The sequence below is a fragment of the Lepisosteus platostomus genome, chromosome 3, assembly GCF_059453375.1.
Source record: "Lepisosteus platostomus isolate fLepPlt1 chromosome 3, fLepPlt1.hap1, whole genome shotgun sequence".
NCBI classification, from domain to species: Eukaryota; Metazoa; Chordata; class Actinopteri; order Semionotiformes; family Lepisosteidae; genus Lepisosteus; species Lepisosteus platostomus.
Genome location: NC_142613.1, coordinates 3314670 through 3333412, shown reverse-complemented (window position 1 = coordinate 3333412; position 18743 = coordinate 3314670). Strand labels below are relative to the sequence as shown.

The 18743-nt window shown below is 51.1% G+C and overlaps 2 protein-coding genes across 3 annotated transcripts in view; one reads left to right on the top strand and one right to left on the bottom strand.

The window, feature by feature from the left end:
- Nucleotides 1–18217, bottom strand: part of LOC148674107 (host cell factor 1-like) — a 41244-nt gene extending 23027 nt beyond the window's left edge. The window contains exons 1-3 of one of the 2 annotated variants that reach the window (XM_088623880.1): nucleotides 17534–18217; nucleotides 7368–7571; nucleotides 41–189 (exon numbers count right to left, since the gene is read on the bottom strand). In XM_088623880.1, the coding sequence (XP_088480006.1) occupies nucleotides 41–189; nucleotides 7368–7569 (351 nt within the window). In that variant the 5' untranslated portion in view covers nucleotides 7570–7571; nucleotides 17534–18217. Of the gene's footprint in view, nucleotides 1–40; nucleotides 190–7367; nucleotides 7572–8957; nucleotides 9171–17533 lie in introns of those variants that run through there. The other variant, XM_088623879.1, reaches the window with a different exon arrangement.
- On the top strand, nucleotides 14665–16926 carry tmem187 (transmembrane protein 187). Its single transcript, XM_088623927.1, has one exon. The coding sequence runs from the start codon at nucleotides 14968–14970 to the stop codon at nucleotides 15730–15732; it is 765 nt and encodes a 254-aa protein (XP_088480053.1). The 5' UTR covers nucleotides 14665–14967; the 3' UTR covers nucleotides 15733–16926.
- Nucleotides 18218–18743: the final 526 nt, after the last annotated feature.

The following is an 18743-nucleotide window of genomic DNA, read 5'->3' as shown; positions in this document are numbered from 1 at the left end:
ACAGGTCTCGCCCAGCGCGGCACACCCCCCCCGCCCTTACCTGCAGCTCGTAGAGGTCGTTGCTGTATTTTCCGTACTCCACCATCCCCCCGAAGACCAGCAGCCTAGTGCCATCGCACACAAAGCCGTAGGCTGCGCAGCCGGGCGGGATGTCTCCCCGGACCGCCGGGATGAACCACTGGTTGGTGGCTAGAGAGAACCGGGAGGGAGGGAGGGAGGAAGGGGGAAAAAACAAAAAGAGGCGTCAGCGTGGAGCGGGCCGGGGAGGAAGAGCGAGGAGGAGTCAGGGGCGTCGGCGTGGAGCGGGCCAGGGAGGAAGAGCGAGGAGGAGTCAGGGGCGTCGGCGTGGAGCGGGCCAGGGAGGAAGAGCGAGGAGGGCGAGGGGCGTCGGCGTGGAGCGGGCCGGGGAGGAAGAGCGAGGAGGAGTCAGGGGCGTCGGCGTGGAGCGGGCCGGGGAGGAAGAGCGAGGAGGGCGAGGGGCGTCGGCGTGGAGCGGGCCGGGGAGGAAGAGCGAGGAGGGCGAGGGGCGTCGGCGTGGAGCGGGCCGGGGAGGAAGAGCGAGGAGGAGTCAGGGGCGTCGGCGTGGAGCGGGCCGGGGAGGAAGAGCGAGGAGGAGTCAGGGGCGTCGGCGTGGAGCGGGCCGGGGAGGAAGAGCGAGGAGGAGTCAGGGGCGTCGGCGTGGAGCGGGCCGGGGAGGAAGAGCGAGGAGGGCGAGGGGCGCCGGCGTGGAGCGGGCCGGGGAGGAAGAGCGAGGAGGGCGAGGGGCGCCGGCGTGGAGCGGGCCGGGGAGGAAGAGCGAGGAGGGCGAGGGGCGTCGGCGTGGAGCGGGCCGGGGAGGAAGAGCGAGGAGGGCGAGGGGCGCCGGCGTGGAGCGGGCCGGGGAGGAAGAGCGAGGAGGGCGAGGGGCGCCGGCGTGGAGCGGGCCGGGGAGGAAGAGCGAGGAGGGCGAGGGGCGCCGGCGTGGAGCGAGCCGGGGAGGAAGAGTCAGGAGCACGAAAAACACTTCCACTCAAAATGCCACGGTTGTAATGACAGCATGAACAAATCTGTCGTCAGTCTTCCAGGAGTATATTTTTTATTATAAAATCACAGAACATACGAGCCCGTCTGAGTGAGCAGCTCTCAGGTTCCAGCTGAACGCTTGCAGAGCAATGCTGGGTCACAGTCCTCCTAACTGCAGCTGCGAGACTCGCTGCTGCTCCTGTGTGGAGCATTTCAGTATTACAGACCTTCAACTTATTCAACTGCCTGCTTGAGCCACAAGCGGCATCCCCGAGACATATTTCAAACAGAGGGCGAACGAGGGCATTTTGATCAAAAGGTAACCTGTTCACAATCGCTCCACCACGCAAAACGAGCAGGTCCTGCGCTGTCTAGGGTACAAGGGGTCGACGAGACTCCCAAACAGGATCAGCCTACCGAGCCCTGTATCATCCGCTCGGGCCGTCACGGCCGATTAATTCGGACTGCAGATTTATGCGGACACGCTCACCGGTGGGAAGCCAGCTATGCAAACGGGAAAGAAAAAGTAACTCGGGGCAAGTGGTCACAGAGAGAGATTTCAAACTGAACTTTGTGACTCGGTGCACCCGTCACAGAACTGGCAGCGGCCGAATCTTTAACAAACACACAGCCGACTGGTCCGCCACAACCCCAGGGGTGACGCCAGAGCCGGGGGGGGGGGTGGACGGGCGAGAGAGCGAAGCCCACTCTCCGCTACCCCCCAAGAAGCCGGCCCACGCTCCACTCAAGCTCCGTTAACGCTACCACGGGAGGGGGGGGGGGGGGGGGGTCCACATACACCTGCACCGAGGACATTATGCACTCACTGTGGTTAAGGGTTTACTTTCAAACAAAAACAAAGAGGCGGCCAATTAAAACGGGGATTCGCTAAGCCCTGCCCCGACGGAACAGATAGCGACGCCGCCGGCACTGCACAAGTTTCCTGTCTGAAACCGCACAGGGAGGGAGGGAGGGAGACACAGGGAGTGAGAGAGAGGAGAGAGAGAGAGCGAGCAGGACAGCTGCACAGCGAGGCTCTCCTCCTCATTCGCTCGTCTCTTCTCTTCCCGTTTTTTGCTGCTTTATCTCGAGCCCGCGAGACGCCGGTCTAGGTGCCAGAGGAGAGCGGCGCGGCGCTGTTCCCCAGCCCCTCTGCAGAGACCGGGAGAGGCGGCGCCCCCCCCTCTAGCAGCTTCACCGGGAGGACACCAAGGTGCCCCGACTGGCCGCAAACCAGCACAGAAACCTCAGAGAAGCAGGGCAGGCAGGCAGCAAAAGCACCTGCGACACGTTCTAATGGGCATCGATAGACGGAGACCCTGGAGCTCGCGATGAATGAATTAAGAGCGCAGGAGCACAAAGACAAGAGAGAGTCGCGTGCTTCCCCCCACCCCCCCACCCCACAACATTCGCCGCTTTCAGTCCGTCGTTATTTTTTCAGTTTCTTTTTTCAAAAGTTATTTCTGCAGCAGCACAGCTGCGCGATAAGGTTCCCGAAACAAAACGCAACCGAGCGGCAGGTGTGTCCAACGCACACACACACCAAAACCCCCACCCCCCCCACCCCCCTCGAGGAGGCAGTGCAACCGCTGCCCCCGAGCTGGGAGCGCGGCCCCCTGCCTGGCCGCCTCGCGGGTCCTCTCTCCTCCACCCCGAGGTGAAATGGCCACAGCTCCCCGGCGTGCAGTTCACAAATTCTCTTCTGGAACAGCTAAAGGTTTATTCCATCCTAGGAGGAAGGGTGTCGAGATGTGAAAACGAGATGTTTCTTATATTTGGCTGGATGAGATCAGATTGATAAACAACTAAATCAATGCCTTACAGATAATAGGGACACCCTCCCCCCTCCACCATGATATATGTGCAGCCCCACCTGGACAGCAGCCATAGTGCACTAGTCCACTCCCCACACAGCAGCTCTCAGTGGGGAGGAGAGCAGAGTGATGAAGCCAGTTCAGAGAGGGAGGTTATTAGGAGATCATGATGGGTAAAGGCCAGGGAGAAATTTGGCCAGGACACCAGGGTAACACCCCTACTCTATTCGAGAAACACCCTGGGATTAACAACCACAGAGAGTCAGGAGCTTATTTTTTTTATATCAGTCAAAGGTTGGCGCCTGGTTTGCAGTATAGTGTCCCCATCCCTATACTGAGACATTAGGGACCCACACAGACAGCAGGGCGAGCGCCCTCTGCTGGCCCCACTAACACCTCTTCCAGCAGCAGCCTTGGCTCTCCCAGGAGGTCTCCCATCCAGGTACTGTCCAGGCTTCCACCTGCTGAACTCCAGTGGGCTTCAAGCAGTGAATTGCAGGGCCATACAGCTGCTGGCTATAAATTTATAAAAATAGCACCATCTCACAGTCCTCTCACATTTGTAGCTTTTATGTTCTTGAGACTTCTAAAGCCTTAGAGAAGCGCACAGGAGTGTGAGGCCAAACTCTTCACAAAGGAGAAAAATAATCTATAATATATACACGGACTGTACAGTGGACAGGCAGACATGCAGACAGAGAAACGTTTTTTTTGTAACATACATGCATAAAGCAACACCAGGTGTAGAGCACTCGGAACTAAAACTAAATAAAGGTACACAGACCGCAGACCTCCACAGCCAGGGTATATTTTGTATAGCATAACTAAAAGGTCTGCAACAGACAAGTGTCCCGGGAGCAAGGCAAGACTATTTCCTGTATTTCTGGGATAGACGCCGGATCACCGTGACCCTCACCAGGTATAAGTGGATTCCTGATAACCAATGGGAAATTGGAAAGCACAGAATACTTCACCCCCAGACAAATACCTTAGTGTCTTCAGCACAGCAAGTTTTAGCTTATGTGCTAAAAGAATTGCAATACTCACTTGCTATGAAAATTGAGACCGTTAATATTTCTATTATATATTTCACAGGGGTAGAAAACATAACAGGAAAATATTCTGCGAAAGAGATGAGCGCAACAATGCACCGTAAGGGACACACAGCATAAAGCATATTCAGCTTTCAGTGGAAGGAACAAGCACAGAAAATTATAAATAAAAAAGAGCAGGTGCACACACATCTTTCTAGCTCAACACCTGAAACTCCGGCACTGCAATCTGCAGCCAGCTCCTGTTTTTTTTTAAAAAAAAGATGTGCGGCAGTGGCTCACTTTCACGAGCTCCGGGACGGTGAAAAGCTGAGGCACGTAAACCGACGGTCAGGCGTGCAGTTCTTGCAAAGCACTGCAGCACACAGAAGGGCGTCATGCCCACCGAGCGCCGTGCCTGGACAGTACCTGGATGGGAGACCTCCTGGGAAAGCCAAGGCTGCTGCTGGAAGAGGTGTTAGTGGGGCCAGCAGAGGGCGCTCACCCTGCAGTCTGTGTGGGTCCCTAATGTCTCAGTATAGGGATGGGGACACTATACTGCAAACCAGGCGCCGTGCCGTGATAGGTACGCGGCTCGGTACAGAACAGCAGGGGGGAGCAACGGGTTCCAGCTGTGTCCGCACAAACAGGCGAGCTCAGCCCGTACCAGCAAGGGTACAGCCGGAGAGAAGGAACCAGGCCCGCGTCCTCTCAGCTGCCGTGACAACAAAACTGGTCGAGCCAGCAGCTGTATCGCCCTGCGACTCACAGCTGGCCGCCCACTGGAGCTCAGCAGGTGGGAGCCTGGCCAGTACCTGGGTGGGAGACTCCTGGGAAACCCCTAAGGCTGCTGCTGGGAGAGGTGTTAGTGAGACCAGCAGGGGGCGCTCACCCTGCGGTCAGTGTGGGTTCTAATGCCCCGGTATAGTGATGGGGACACTATTCAACAAAAAGGCACCTACATTTTAAAAAAGCATATCCTTCAAACATACAAAAGAAACATTCCTTATACGTGCAGCATAAAAACTGGAAACTGTTAAAAACTGCAGGGTTGTGGGAGTCTAGAACAGGCTCTGGCTTCACTCAAGAAATGGCTGGAAGAGATCCTGGAGCCAAATCACTACAAACTATTTTCTTACCACTTCTTTCAAGTCAGGGCCACAGGGGGGCACCCTGGACAGGGCACTAGTCCATCATGGAGCACGCACACACACCAGGGACAGTTTTTCCCTGAAGCCAATTAACCCATCAGCATGTCTTCGGACTGCAGGAGGAAACCCAGTCAAACATAGGGAGAACATGCACACTCCACGCAGACAGCACCCCAGGTCCAGCACTGCGAGGCAGCAACACGGGCTGCTGCCCCACTATGCCGCCCACGACAAACACCCAAATCACAGCCGAGAATGTCCTCCCATCGTTTGCGGGCTCGTTTTTTGCTGCGGGACAAATTCTCATTAAACAATGGCAACCCGCAGACCCCCTCCAGTGCAGTGCCTCTCACCCCTGGACTGTAGCATCTCAGCTAGGATTGAAACCCGTGAGCCTCCCGTCTAGGGCGCAAATTCAATACAGCGCTCCGAGCTGCTGCTGCCCGACTCCTCCTACCTACACCCTAGATTTGTGAGTGCGTGTGGGCACAATCGCCACCGAGAATGATTTTTATCGCAAATTCAAGTGCCTGCAGCATACATGCACAATTAAGATGCATGCCACCAACCACAGGTCCCGGCTAGCGCCGCGCATCTCAATGAGCGGCCTATTGTTGCAGGAAGACAATGGCAGACGCATCGCTGCGCTCGGCGGTCTGCATGACACAGCGCTGTCATTCCGGCCTCTGACAGCGCCACTGTCACCGATTTTGGCGCCAAAACGGGTCTAATTAAATTTTTTTATTTTTTTAATACACAAAACGAACATTTTTTTTTGGGGGGGGGAAGAAAACCGCACCCCCAAATTCCCGGAGGTTGAAAATGAGATTCCGCCAAAACGGGGGGGTGTGTGTTTGTGTGTTGGGGGGAGACTGCACCGCAGGAAAACACCGTCTGAGACGTACACGGCTATAGGCGAAAAATACGACTTAAAAGAGATTTCAATTTATATTTAAAAAAAAAACACGAATATTCTTAACGCCGAGGGGAAATTCAGACAAACGTCAAATTAAAAAAAAAGACGGCGTAACCGGCATCATGTAACTATGTGCGAAAAATTAAGGGAGAATCAAACGCGTTATAAATGATGATAGTACAGTAATAAAGACATCTTATCGGTTGTGTTGTAAAATACTCTTTAATACGTTGTTCTTCTGAAAATGATTTATTTTAAGGTAGATGCCTAGGGCAGTGACATTTCTAAATTGGCGCTACGGGCTAATCTGGAAGTGGGAGAGAGAGAGAGATGCCGGGACAAAGACCCGTACATAGCGCCTCCGGGCCCACACACAGGGAAGCCAGAACCGTAAATAACACCGGGAGGGAGAGCAGGGCAGCCGTGGGTGCCGGTACCGCTCAGATTCGGGGCCTGTATGAACCGACCATGCCAAACCTCCCCCCGCCTCCCGCCTCCCGGCACCTTAGTCACGGTTTTCCAAAATGGCGCCGCCCGCGATAAACTACAGGAACCCGAAATAGCGGGGGTATCGCTCACACGCCCAGCACAAAGCCCACGGAACTGGAGTCGCGGTGGCTCCCTTCCGACTAATAAGCTTTTTAATTTTAATCAGAAATAAACCAAACCACCGGGCCGGTAAAAACCAAGGGAGAAAAATTAAAAATGATAAGGCACCGCCGAATGCACCTCGGACTACGGTAACCATGGTGTCGCCCATTTTACTTTTAACCCGCCATTTTTCTTAGGGCATTTTCTTCCCAGCCCGGCTGCTGCCGCGGTTGAACCTAACGACTCTTTTTTTTAAATCAACGTTTTAAAATACATCTCAAGCTACTACAGATACCTATCCAGACCAAAACGTTCACTACTAAAACCCACTGCCAACTCAAGCCTTTATTTTTTTAACTAAGGTTGGTAGGAAAAATTGGTCGTCCACTCGCTGCTATCTGACTAGACCGAAACGATTCAGTCCACAGTACAATGTGGACTCGTTCTGCAATCGCTTCCAAAATCCACCTTTACAGTTACGTGCAGAGACCCGTCCCGAAATATTGAAAAGTATATGAAAATAAAATATTTCTCAGACCTGTCTGACTTAGAGTTTTTTTTTAAACTAGGCGTGCACGGTCACAGTACCATGTATTTTCCTACACGGCTATCTAGGCCAACAACAAATCTACTACACCGGCTATACCAGGAAAAACGTTAATGCAGCAGCACTGGTAATACCAGTAATCAAGTCCTACATATTTCACATACAGATAAAGAAATGCGTACGAACAAGCTTGCAACCAAGCCTGAACACTATTGCAGCCCTGTCTGCAAAAATGACTACAGTTACTAGGTAGGTCAGCTCAACCGCGTCTCCGTCCGTGTTGATAAATAATGTCCGCAGTGTAACTGCTCTCACCTGTGTTATAGACGTGCAGCTCGTCCACGATGCCTTCATTGCCTCCTCCGAAGACCACCATCAGCTCCTTAATCGCCACGGCTCGGTGCCCATGGCGCGGCCTCGGAACCGGGCCGGACCAACCGAGAACCCGCTTCCAGCGCGGCTGGAGAACGAAGCCCGATCCGGTGGTCCCAGATCCCACGGAACCAGAAGAAGACATTTCTTTAAAAAACAGACAAAAAAATCCCCCGGAATTGTTTGTTTAATCCCAGCAAAAAAATGATACGATACCGTAAAGTCTACCGAAACCAATAAAACTCGGAAACTAAGTTATCAAAGGGAAAAAAGAAAAAGCGCATCTCATGTGGAAAAAATCGGAAATATTTCGAATGCTGTAACCCCCTTCCTCGCTGGGTTTTACAGCACACATTAAACTCAGTTTCCAGAATGTTTATTTTTGCGGTTTAATATTCAGGAAGATGCAAGTCCATGGGTGCCGCCATTTTACAAAACAGCGGCAGATGCTTTGCAAGAGATCTGGAAAAAAAGCCGGCTTGTCTGTAACCCAGCCGCTGCACAACCGGCGCTCAAAATCCTGGGCACTGAACGCCACAGTCCCTCAGACAATTTGTGATCCTCTTTCCCCCCTCGAAAAACGCATTTATTCGCCCCGTCCCCGCAGTTAAATCCCTCCAGTTGAAAAGCAGTGCCACTCCATGGGAGCCGCCATCTTGTAGCAGCCAAACAAACCTGCCTTCCTTTCGCCAGTCTAAAAAATGGCGAACGCGAGAAAAAAAAATAATGAAAAAATAAAAAAGCGAAACCAAGCGAGGGTAAAAAAAAAACACACACACGCGAAAATATCAGAAGTTAAAAACAGCAACAAAAGTAATGACCACCCAAGCGCTTTTTAATAATCGGGAGCTGCAATGTGTTATGCCTGAACAGAAGCGTTAGTGTGTGACGGCAGTTTTATTTACTGCAGAAAGGCTATTTTCATGCTTCCCTGGGAGCTGCCATCTTGTTCACTAACCCAACAATCCCCTCCTCTCTCTCTCTCCAGCCTGAATGGAGCGCCGAGAGATTTACCAGGGGGGCGGGATGCGCTGCTTCATAAACAATATTTTCTTTTTCGTCCACCTCTGCCACTTCCAGACACGAAACAATTCTTTCCCGCTACGAGCCCATTCAATTTTATTGGACGACCCGGGTCTTATTTTAAGGCACCTTGCAGCCCGTTAGTGCAAGGTTCACATTAAACCATCATCTCTACAGTCCCCTGCAGAAACAGAATTCCGCTTTGCACCTCTCTTGCTAAGTTCCCTCCCTAAATCTTTTCCGTTATTTCGTGTTATCTTAGCATGTCATTTTTACAACAACAAAAAAAACAACCAATGCGTATTTATCAGGCCACGGATGGATAAAATAACTTGATTTATTTATTTTTTCTTTTCACGTTTCTCAGGTGGAAGCCGCCATCTTGTCGACAAAAACAGCCCCATTCTTGCCTCCCTCAAGAAAAATGGCGGAGGCGCTAGCCATAACAAAATAAAACGGCCCAAACAAAATGACACGCGTGGTTTTTTCCCCCCAACCCAAAGCACTTACTTTCGTCACGTCGCGAATTTCAACAGAATGACTCGAAGACCGGACTTGGTGCAAATAACCCGGGTAACGTCGGTTTGTGAAGAAGTATCTTCTCTCATGCCTGCCTGGGAGCCGCCATCTTCTTGACAACCAAACAACAAGACAGACAGCTCCCTACACCCACAACAAAAATGGCGGACAGCTATGAAGTTAACTTTTTTTATAAAACAACACAACATGCCGCTTTAAAACCCCCGCTTGGATGGATTTTTATCAGACATCGTCACCTTCCTTTAACAACACTCGTCTACTGTTCAAAAGTTAAGTTATTTAGCAATTAGTTTTTTTCCACAATGTAATGGGAGTTGCCGTGCAGTAAACAAAGGAAATCCACATGCCCTTACTCAAGATGGCGATGACAACTTTACTCAACATGGCGGGAGGGAAACCGGTACTGGCACTAAGCAATAATTTACAGAAAGAGTGGGCTTATTTCTTGTCAGTGCCGCGTTTATTTATATCGAAGTTCGATTGACCGGTGGTACAGTGCGTTTTGTTCATATTTTATGAAGATTAAAACAATTGCACACCGACGCAGAAGCAACCTAACCCGTCCCCGCCTCCCCCTTTTACAGTAAAATATACAGCAAAAGGAAATGGAATCGGCTTAATGGGGTGGACAAAATATCGTGTAGTTATTTGTGTGCCTCTGATGTTTTCCCGAAGCGCGATTCAAACAGATGCGACGCTTTCCACCATTTCGTAAAAGCAGATTTGAATTTGTGTTTTCTTCCTAGTGTAGGACCGCCATTTTGTCAAAAGAAACCCTCTCCCGGCCAACTCCCCGCCTCCGTCTCCGTTTACAGCAGGGGTCCTGTCAATGGGTTTCTTCTGAGGTAAAACGCAATGACTGCCGTGAAGCAAGACGCAGCAGGAATCCGACCTTAACGTTCAAAGAAGCTAAACTGTGCCAGCACCGTGTCTGTTATGCGCCACATATATAAATAATGACATCACATTTTAAATAACAGATTAGTGCATTTCAAGGTGATCTGGACAAATGAGAGATTTTTTTTGTAATCTGTAGTTTTTATCTGGAAAAAATTATTAACTTTTTTAACACAAAATCCATTATTATGATCTCAGGGCATTATAAAAGTGAGACGGTTTACACACAGCAGAATATCATTTGGCTGATCTTCCTTGTTTGTTAGAAGCTTGTTGTCCAAAGACTTAATCTTTCGAGGACTTAAAGCTTTTAAGTACGCAAGTGATTCTGCATTGATATGTATAGGTAGGTTGTTCCAGGCATCCACAACTCTTTGTGTGAGGAACTATCTCCTGCTTTTCATTCTAAGCGCACAACAGCCTCTTGACTTTCACATGTCAATGACTTTCTTGTGCCACTACGGGTCCCAAAACAGCACTCTGGTGATGGCTCGCAGGATTTAAAATATTTCCATGACTTTTCCCTGTTGTGTCCATGGATTAAGACTAAAAATTCTCAGTTCCACTCCTTCAACCCTATGATCTTATTCAGAATCTACAGTGACACAGGAACCAAAGGATGCAGGTGGAATCTACAGGGAAGAGCATTTAAAACTGAGAATAGGAGGTGCACCTTTGCACAAAGGGTAGTAGGAGTGTGGAACAAGTCGAACAATTACATTATTGAAGCCAATTCTCTGGCTTCTTTCAGGAAGCAGGTGAACAAGATCTTTGGATCAGTTAGTGAGATAAGAGATAAGATCAGACTTTATTAATCCCGAAGGGAAATTAAGGCGTTACAGCAGCCCAGCACAATAAAGACAAGACAGACTTCGAACAAAACAGACATCGAGATAGGCTCAAATTTAAAAAAAATAGTAGCTAATTACCAAAGGAGCTTGATAACTCAAATGACCCTCTTCTTATTTTTAATCATTACAGTATGTTCTTACATTGTGATTGTACTCCATTTACATCTATATCCTGTAGTCCAGTTCCCAGTCCTGGTACTGGTGACCCACCCACCTGCTAATTTGTGGTCCGGCCCACCTTAATTACTTAACTATTGAAGCTTAAGTAATCTAAGAAGTTGCTTCATTAAAATGTTTGCATTTTGTTTCTAGTGACAAGCTTGGGATTTTATGTTACACGATACAATGTTCAAAGCTCCAACATGTTTAAGAGCTGGGAACAAACAGTCCGAATTAACCTTATTATTATCAAGTCGATGAAGGATTTGATTGTGTAACTCGGGGAACAGCTGTAAAAAAAACAACAGCTGTGTGGGTCACCATACCAGAATTTGGATCCACCGCGTAGTCTGTCTTAGAAATACAAAGGCCTATCCACCACCACCCTCTACCATAACAAAATGTGCAAACTCCTGAGTATTACTAGAATGTATTTTCACCACAATAATACTGAGCCCTGTGGCTAAATATTAAATTTCGGCATCCTTCAGAACTGTATCCAAGTCGAAGCATTATTTACAGGGCAAAGCTGCCAAACAGTGCAGTGATCCAGAGCCTATCCCAGCAAGCAACAGGCACAAGGCATGGTACAGCCTGGACAATACGCCAGTCCAGAGCAGAGCACACACAGAAACAAACATTCACTCTGGGACCGATTTCCCCAGAAGCTAATTCACCCATCAGCCCATCAGTGTGTCTTCGGATTGTGAGACGAAACACGAGGAGAACATGCAAACTCCACACAGACAGCAACCCAGGAATCGCACCCAGGTCCCTGGCGCTGCGAGGCAGCGAAGTCACCATTCTCCCATATTTTACATATTTCAATCAAAATATATGCCCTTGTAAACTCCCCTCGTTACTGCAAAAGAGATTAAGTTCCCTTGATCTGATGGTAATATTCTATTAAGGCTGGAAATTAAAGTGTGGTGGAGCAGTCACTGCAGACAGAGGCAGCGAGAGTAAAATACATTTCTGACACAGTATCCCAGGGCTGTGGTCCTGCACTACAGCAGAGTCATCTTCCTGTTCTTGGTTCCAACATAAAGTGTTGTTGAGTTGTGGGTTTTTGTCATTTTTAAATGTCCCGCTCACTTATAAAACAAGGTTTGCAGGCAAGACAGGGACTCCATGTCTCCTTGAATCTTTCTAATTGGCTTTCCTCCAGCAAAACACAACAAACAAATAACAGTCCCCCCCCCCCCCGCTACACACAAAACCTCCTCATTCTTCCCTTCTCCCCCTAAATGGTCCTCACTTCCAAGATCCAACCTGAGGATCCTTAAAAATACAAACAGCTACAGTGGAGCCCACCTGCAAGAAGGCCCTGACTGTGACAACTGCTGTTGTCCTTACCTCCCACATCCCACACTATCCCACTCCTACACCCATATATCCATATATATCCATCCATATCCATACATCTATATCTCCATCCACATCCCACACTATCCCATTTCCTTATCCATATATATATATATTCATCCATGCATATATGCATATATAGTTCAGGTGGGTAGCTGCGTCAGCATGCGTAGGCTGCAAAGGAACAATAGGTTTATTCCATGCTGAAAAAAAGAAGAAAGAAAACACAACCGAAACTTTTTTTCAGCATGGAATAAACCTATTACTTGTTCCTTTATATGCATATCCTGTATGCATCCCACATGCATATATCCATACGATATAATTTAAATTTAATTGCTTACACTTATATAGCGCTTTTCTGGACACTCCACTCAAAGCGCTTTACAGGTAATGGGGATCCCCTCCACCCCCACCAGTGTGCAGCCCCACCTGGATGATGCAACGGCAGCCTTAGTGCGCCAGAACGCTCACCACACATCAGCTATCACTGGGGAGGAGAACATAATATATATATATATGCCCTGTCCTGTTTAAAGTTGTTAACAGTCTTCTTCTGATGGCTTCTGATTCTGGTTCTTTCTATTCTCATTCTCTTTGACCAAATGCTGCTTTTGAAACTGTTGACCTTGACATCTTATTTTCTCATCTTGAGATTATGTTGGGAGTTTTTTCACTGTTCTTAAGTGGTTCAAGTCTTTACTGATCTGCCAGCACTTTCTCTCTCTTCGGGGTGTCAGTGCTGAAGTTGGACTCGTTAAGTCTGGTGTTCCTCAGGGTTCAATACTTGGCCCCTTACTATTAAGCATTTACATGTTCCCACTTGGTCAGCTATTAAGATCACAGAGTCTAAATGATCAGCTGTACACTGATGATACTCAAATCTATGTCCATACTAAATCTGTGACTGTAGTGTGACTGTGGCCGTCTCTGCTCTAATTGCATCTCTGACATAAAAACATGGAAGACTCAAAATTCCCTTAAAGTGTGACAAGACTGAAGTCATGCTTCTAGGCACCTCCCATCAACTTTGTAAAGGCAGTACAGTAACCCTATCTGGGGGTGGCACTGTACTTGAATTTCAATCTAAATTAAACAACCTGGGGGTGATTTTTGATCCAGGCTTGAAAGTTGACCCACCCACCCCCACCCCGTGTGCGTCATATTGTAAAAACATCTTTTTTCCCACCTTAGAAATATCACCAGACTATGTTGTTGCTAACTGTCACTGAAAAGCAACACTTTTGCCTTTTCTCAAATTGACTACTGAAACGCTCTACTCACTGGGGTACCTAAATCCACACCCTTATCCATATAGGGTGGAGTCCTGGCACTGGCTTCCCATCAGGTTTTGTGTCGACTTCAAAATCATGCTCACCCATAAGGCTCTGCATAGCTTGACACCTCAGCACCCCTCTGAGTAACTATGATCCCACTACCCACCTTGCAACCTCTATTCATCAAACTCTCCTGTCCGTCCCCCCAAGCCTGTCTACATTTTATGGGTGACAGGACCCCGAAGCTCTGGAATGATATCCCGAAGGATAGCAGAGACTCCCTTTCCCCGAGCTCCTTCAAATCAAGACTCAAAACCTTCTCCTTCAGAAGGGCTTGGATTTGACTGGTTCTGTGTCTGCTGGCCCTTTGCTTTCCTACTGTATTCCAAACCCTCACTGAAATTGTGCGATTCTGCTCTAAATGTGTACCTTTTTTCTTACTTTGCATAGTCACTTTTAAAGGCGCTATACAAATAATGGATAATTATTATTATTACCCATTCAATTCCACACCGTGCACTGGGATTCCTAGCAGCCACAAGTCCAGGCCAGGACCCAGTGTCGCCAGCAGAGGGAGTGTGGTGGCTCTGCACACGGCGCCACAGAGTTTTAGCCAGGACTGGCCTCCCATCTCTTTCTTCCTCTGCGAGAGAGAGGCCTGGCTGGCTGCAGGGACAGAGCGCACAGGGAACGGCTCTGCCAGAATCCTGAGGTTTCCTTGGTGATGGGAATCACCTGTCGTCAGGGAAACCGCTGGGTTAGAGAGCAGCACTGCAGTCTGCACCTGCCACTACACTGCACATCCTCACGGCCGCCCTCCCTCCCTGGGGACGTAGATTCAGTTCTACTTAAAAGATTCCCTACATCACACGACTCTATTCACTAACACGAATCGAGCTGCCCCACTCCAGCAACGACACCAAGTTGTGAATTTACCCCAGGTGTTTATTCTGCGACCGACCGGGCAGGTCCAAAGGAGGCCGGGGGAGGGGGGGAGGGATCTCCGCAAACAGCCAATGGAAGCTCCGCTGCCACCCAAGTCTGTGTTACTATTGGGCAGTGGTACTTGGAACAGAGCGCGCTTCAGCCAATGGGAGGGTAGGAACTACCCCGACCACGCCCATTTGGCAAGACAAAAAAAAAGTCCCCGGAAGAACAAGCGATCGCTTCAGAGCAACAACCCGGCTGCCGATGAGCTAACCGCAAAACAAACAAATACCTAAAGCAACATCTACTACCGAGGCTTTTAAAGACCTGGTTACAGCGGTGCACGTACCGGTTTGCAGAGTTTTTTTTAAAAAAAGGGGTAGAAATTAAACAGAGCCAGCGGCAGCATTGGCCTGTGGTTGCCGATACCGTGCAACCCCGCTCGCAAAGCAGCAGGACGGACGCAGCGGCTGCCGGGCCGTCGGCTGCCCGAGAGCTCCAGGCATGAAGGCGGCGCTGCTACACGTATCGCTCCCCGCCGCCCTCTGCCTCGCCGTGGCGGCCAGCGGCCTCTTCGACTCGGTGGCGGTGGAGCTCGGCTACGAGCACTACGCGGAGACCCCCGTGCCGGGGCTGCCGGCCTGGCTGGCCATGCCGTGCAACTCGCTGGTCAACGTGGGCTACATCGCGCTGGGGCTCTTCTGGCTGCGGGCGGAGCGGACGAGCGAGGGGGCGGCCTACATGAAGGACGTCTTCGCTTCCATGGCCATCGCCTACGGCCCCGTGCAGTGGACCCGCCTCGCCACGTTCGCCCGCCTGCCCGCCGTGCTGGACCAGTGGTTCACCCTCCCCATCTTCGCCTGGGTGCCCGTGTGGTGCCGCTACATCACCCACGGGTGGCAGCCGCGCCTCTGCCTGGCGGCGGAGCTGTGCTCCCTGGGCAGCTTCGCCCTGGCGCTGCTCCACGACCGCGGGTTCGAGGCGGCCCTGGGCCTCCACATCGCCCTCGCCGCCGGCCAGGGGCTGCGCGTCCAGCGGCGGCAGGGAGACGCGCTGTCCCGGCGCTACCTGTGCCTGGCCCTGCTGTCGTGCGCCGGGTTCGTGGCGCTGAAGCTGCTCGACCTGCCCCTGGCCCGCTACCGGGGCTTCCGCCGCCTGTCCGGCCACTTCTGGTCCAAAGTGTGCGACGTCCTGCAGTTCCACTACAGTTTCCGCTTCCTGACCCATCTGACCCGAGCCGCAGAGAGACGGGCGGCCAGGGCGGACTGACTCTCTGCGGACCGTCCAGACCCGTCAGCCTCCCCGGAGCACCGCCGAGCTTTAGCGCCGGAGTCCGGTTCTCTCCAATCTCTCCAAGATTTTCTGTCTGGGATGGCCGGCTTTCTTCGTTTTAAACGCCCCCCCGCAATGGAAACATACATTTTAAAGAATATGGGGATTTTTAGAATGCAGTATTCTTATATCCGTTTTAGAGCAGACCTGCAGATCGCTCGAATAAATTGTAGCGTAGTGGTTGAAGTTGTGTGGTACGTCGCTAAGGTCATCGGTCTTTGTTCAGAAATGTTCTGATTTTATTTCCCTGATGAAGGTATACATCTTAAAATACCGTTCAATACGTGAGAAGAGGACGCATGTTACGTAAGTTATTCCTGGGGGACAACAGCGAATCACGGCCGGCCGCCCCTAGCAGGAGTGATAGAAGCACCTCGGTCTCTGCCTCCGCGCGATTGTTTACACCTGTAAAGTTTCCCGCAAACGGCAGACCTATTTCTGCCAACACAAGAGCGGCCTCTTGTGGCCTCATTGTGCCTAGTGTTCTTGTGCCTAGAACCGGTTTCAAAAAGACAGAGGCAGTGACCCAGGGGTGAGCGATCCTGGTCTTGCAGGACACCACTGCAGACACACTGACCAGCCCTGGTCATTTAGGGTCAGTGTGTCTGCTGTGATGTCCTGCAGGGTCAGTCAGTGTGTCTGCAGTGGTGTCCAGTCCTGGTCCTGCAGGGCCAGTCAGTGTGTCTGCAGTGGTGTCCAGTCCTGGTCCTGGAGGGCCGGTCAGTGTGTCTGCGGTTGTGTCCAGTCCTGGTCCTGCAGGGTCGGTCAGTGTGTCTGCAGTTGTCCAGTCCTGTCCCCTGCTGTCCTGAGCTCAGTGAGAGCCCAGTTTAAATGGAAACTCGTGGACACACAGCCCAACCCTGATATTGTAACTGACTGATTCGTAAAGGCCATCAGACAAAAACCTGTTATGCTCTCAAAGACGCCTGTTGTGTAAACCTCATTTGAAGTGACGCTATCGTCCACAGATCTAACGTCAGGTTAAGCTGAAAATCTCACAGTTCAGATACTCCATAAAAAGTCAGACCCAAATAAGAGAGAACAGCAGACCCCCCCCCCCCCAGATAAGAGCCCCAAAGTGTGTCAGAGACATTGTATCTTCATGGAAATAAAGATTTTCCTATGTGCTAAGTAGTGGAATGGAAGACGTTTCTGTCCCTGAACTCAAAGCTCTTTGCACACAGGGAGATGGGGCTCCCCAGCCCCGCTCACAGACCTGGGGGAGCTTCAGGAGGGTGAGGGTGTCCTGTTTCAGAGAGGAATTTCGCCGGGACACCAGGATGAACACCGCTGCTCTCACAAGCGCACAGGGGCTCTCTAACGACTTGAGTCGGCGAGACCTGGACTTAACGTCTCATCCAGAGGACAGCATGCTGCGTCCCGGTCACCACACTGAGGCACTGGTTTGGAAATCCTGGTCCAGTGGGCAAAGCGCCACCTACTGGTCCACCACCACACCCCACACTTCCCACAGCTGGAACCCAGACAGGCTGGATGAGCTGCTGAGATGGGACACAGTCAGGCTGCAGGGTGGTCCCCCTTATACAGCCAGAGACTGTGAGAAGTCTGGGGCTGTTTTTATAAGATCTGCACTCTTAGGTTTTATGTTCGCACTGTAACGACACTGATAATAAACAACAATAACTGTGCTCACTCCCATCCAGAAAATCTACCAGGTTCAGAAGCGTCACCTTACTCACTGGGATATAGAGATTCATACAACCTGTGCTCTGCTTACCGCATTCCCACTGAAACAGCTCCTGCAAACTTCAGAGGCATTTTTAATATCAGTGTTCCCGGGACTCTCCAGATTCTGGACAAGTTGTGCGTCCGCCGGCGTGTTTGCGGTCCGGCTGTGCGTCGTGCGTTGCGTGCTGCGTGTTTTGTATTTGCCGAAGCGCGTGACGTCCCGTCCCGTGCCCTCCCCTGCTCGTGCTTGTAGGCAGCACAGCGCCTCCACGTGCCAGCCTGCTCTTCATCAGCTGAGAGAGACACTGACAACAGGCAGCGCACGCGAGAGCTGCGGGCCCTCCAATCAGCGGGCCGCCCGGGCGCCTGCGCCGGCGCGAGCTCGGCCGTCGCCCGCTGCCCCGCGCCTCGGCCCGCGAGCTGCAGGTTCCGCCGTCTCGAGGAGCGGGCGTGCGACGTGCGGCGCGCGGAGCCTGGTGCGTTGCGCTGTTTTGAGGATTTCTGAAGGAAAAAGCAGCATCGTTTACAATCAGCGGGCCAGAGCTGGGAAAGGCCTCGCCGTGGAGTGCACGTAAACAGAAGTGCCAGTTCACAACCTCGGAGTTTCAGAGCTCAAGAGGAGTGCAGCCCGGCGGATACACCACTCAGTTCTGAAGCCAAAGACAACGCTTTAATACAGAAATGTTTAAACTGCCTGGCTACCGAGACGGCGTCTACTACCTGGGATGAAATCTTTCCGGGAGACCCGACTCGCCGCTGGACAGGATCCCAGTTAGACCGCATTCCTGACGAGCCCTGCCGCGGGACTCCGGGCTCCGGGATCGAGTTGTGCAGCCGCTGGCGAGCATGCACACTTGAGAGCTTGCTTGTGTGTCCGTGTGCATGTTTACTTGTGAGTGTGCATCTGCTGTGCCTGTGTGTGTATGTCTACCTGTGCTTACGTGCTGTGTGTGTACATGTCTACCTGTGAGTGTGTAGACACCCCCCTCACTCCCACAGCTCACCCTGTCAGAGTTCTCTTCATTAGGGCTCCCAACGCCCCAGTGAAGACATGAGCACTACCTGTGACACACCTGTGTCTGCAAAAGTGTCTCCAGTAAGACTCTGTACTCCAGGTGTGTGTGTGTGTACAGTGACTCCAGTAAGAGTCTGTACTCCAGGTGTGTGTGTGTACAGTGACTCCAGTAAGAGTCTGTACTCCAGGTGTGTGTGTGTACAGTGACTCCAGTAAGAGTCTGTACTCCAGGTGTGTGTGTATT